The sequence below is a fragment of the Pterocles gutturalis genome, unplaced genomic scaffold, assembly GCF_000699245.1.
Source record: "Pterocles gutturalis isolate BGI_N339 unplaced genomic scaffold, ASM69924v1 scaffold12898, whole genome shotgun sequence".
Taxonomy (NCBI): Eukaryota; Metazoa; Chordata; class Aves; order Pterocliformes; family Pteroclidae; genus Pterocles; species Pterocles gutturalis.
The window spans coordinates 1,407-1,743 of NW_010118177.1; the positions used below are offsets into that span (position 1 = coordinate 1,407).

At 68.0% G+C, this 337-nt stretch overlaps 1 protein-coding gene across 1 annotated transcript in view; it reads left to right on the plus strand.

The window, feature by feature from the left end:
- Positions 1–331, plus strand: part of LOC104463679 (cAMP-specific 3',5'-cyclic phosphodiesterase 4D-like) — a gene marked incomplete at both ends in the record, with an annotated part of 1,661 nt that extends 1,330 nt beyond the window's left edge. The window contains 1 exon segment of the mRNA XM_010076104.1: positions 23–331. Within this exon segment, the coding sequence (XP_010074406.1) occupies positions 23–331 (309 nt within the window).
- Positions 332–337: the final 6 nt, after the last annotated feature.

The window sequence follows — 337 nt, forward strand, 5'->3', positions numbered from 1 at the left end:
CGCCTCCGTGGAGACGTCCCAGGTGGGGCAGCGGCGTGGGGCTGGGGTGGGGGGTACAGGGCCAGGCTGGGGGGCTCAGCTCTGCCTTTCCCTAGGTGGGCTTCATCGACTTCATCGCCCACCCGCTGTGGGAGACATGGGCTGACTTGGTGCACCCTGACGCCCAGGAGATCCTGGACACGCTGGAGGACAACCGGGAATGGTACCAGAGCATGATCCCGCGCAGCCCGTCCCCACCGCCCGAGGGACCTGGGGTGTCCCCTGCTGCCACCGACAAGTCCCAGTTCGAGCTGACGCTGGAGGAGGAGGAGGAGGGAGAGCTGGACACGGAGCTGGA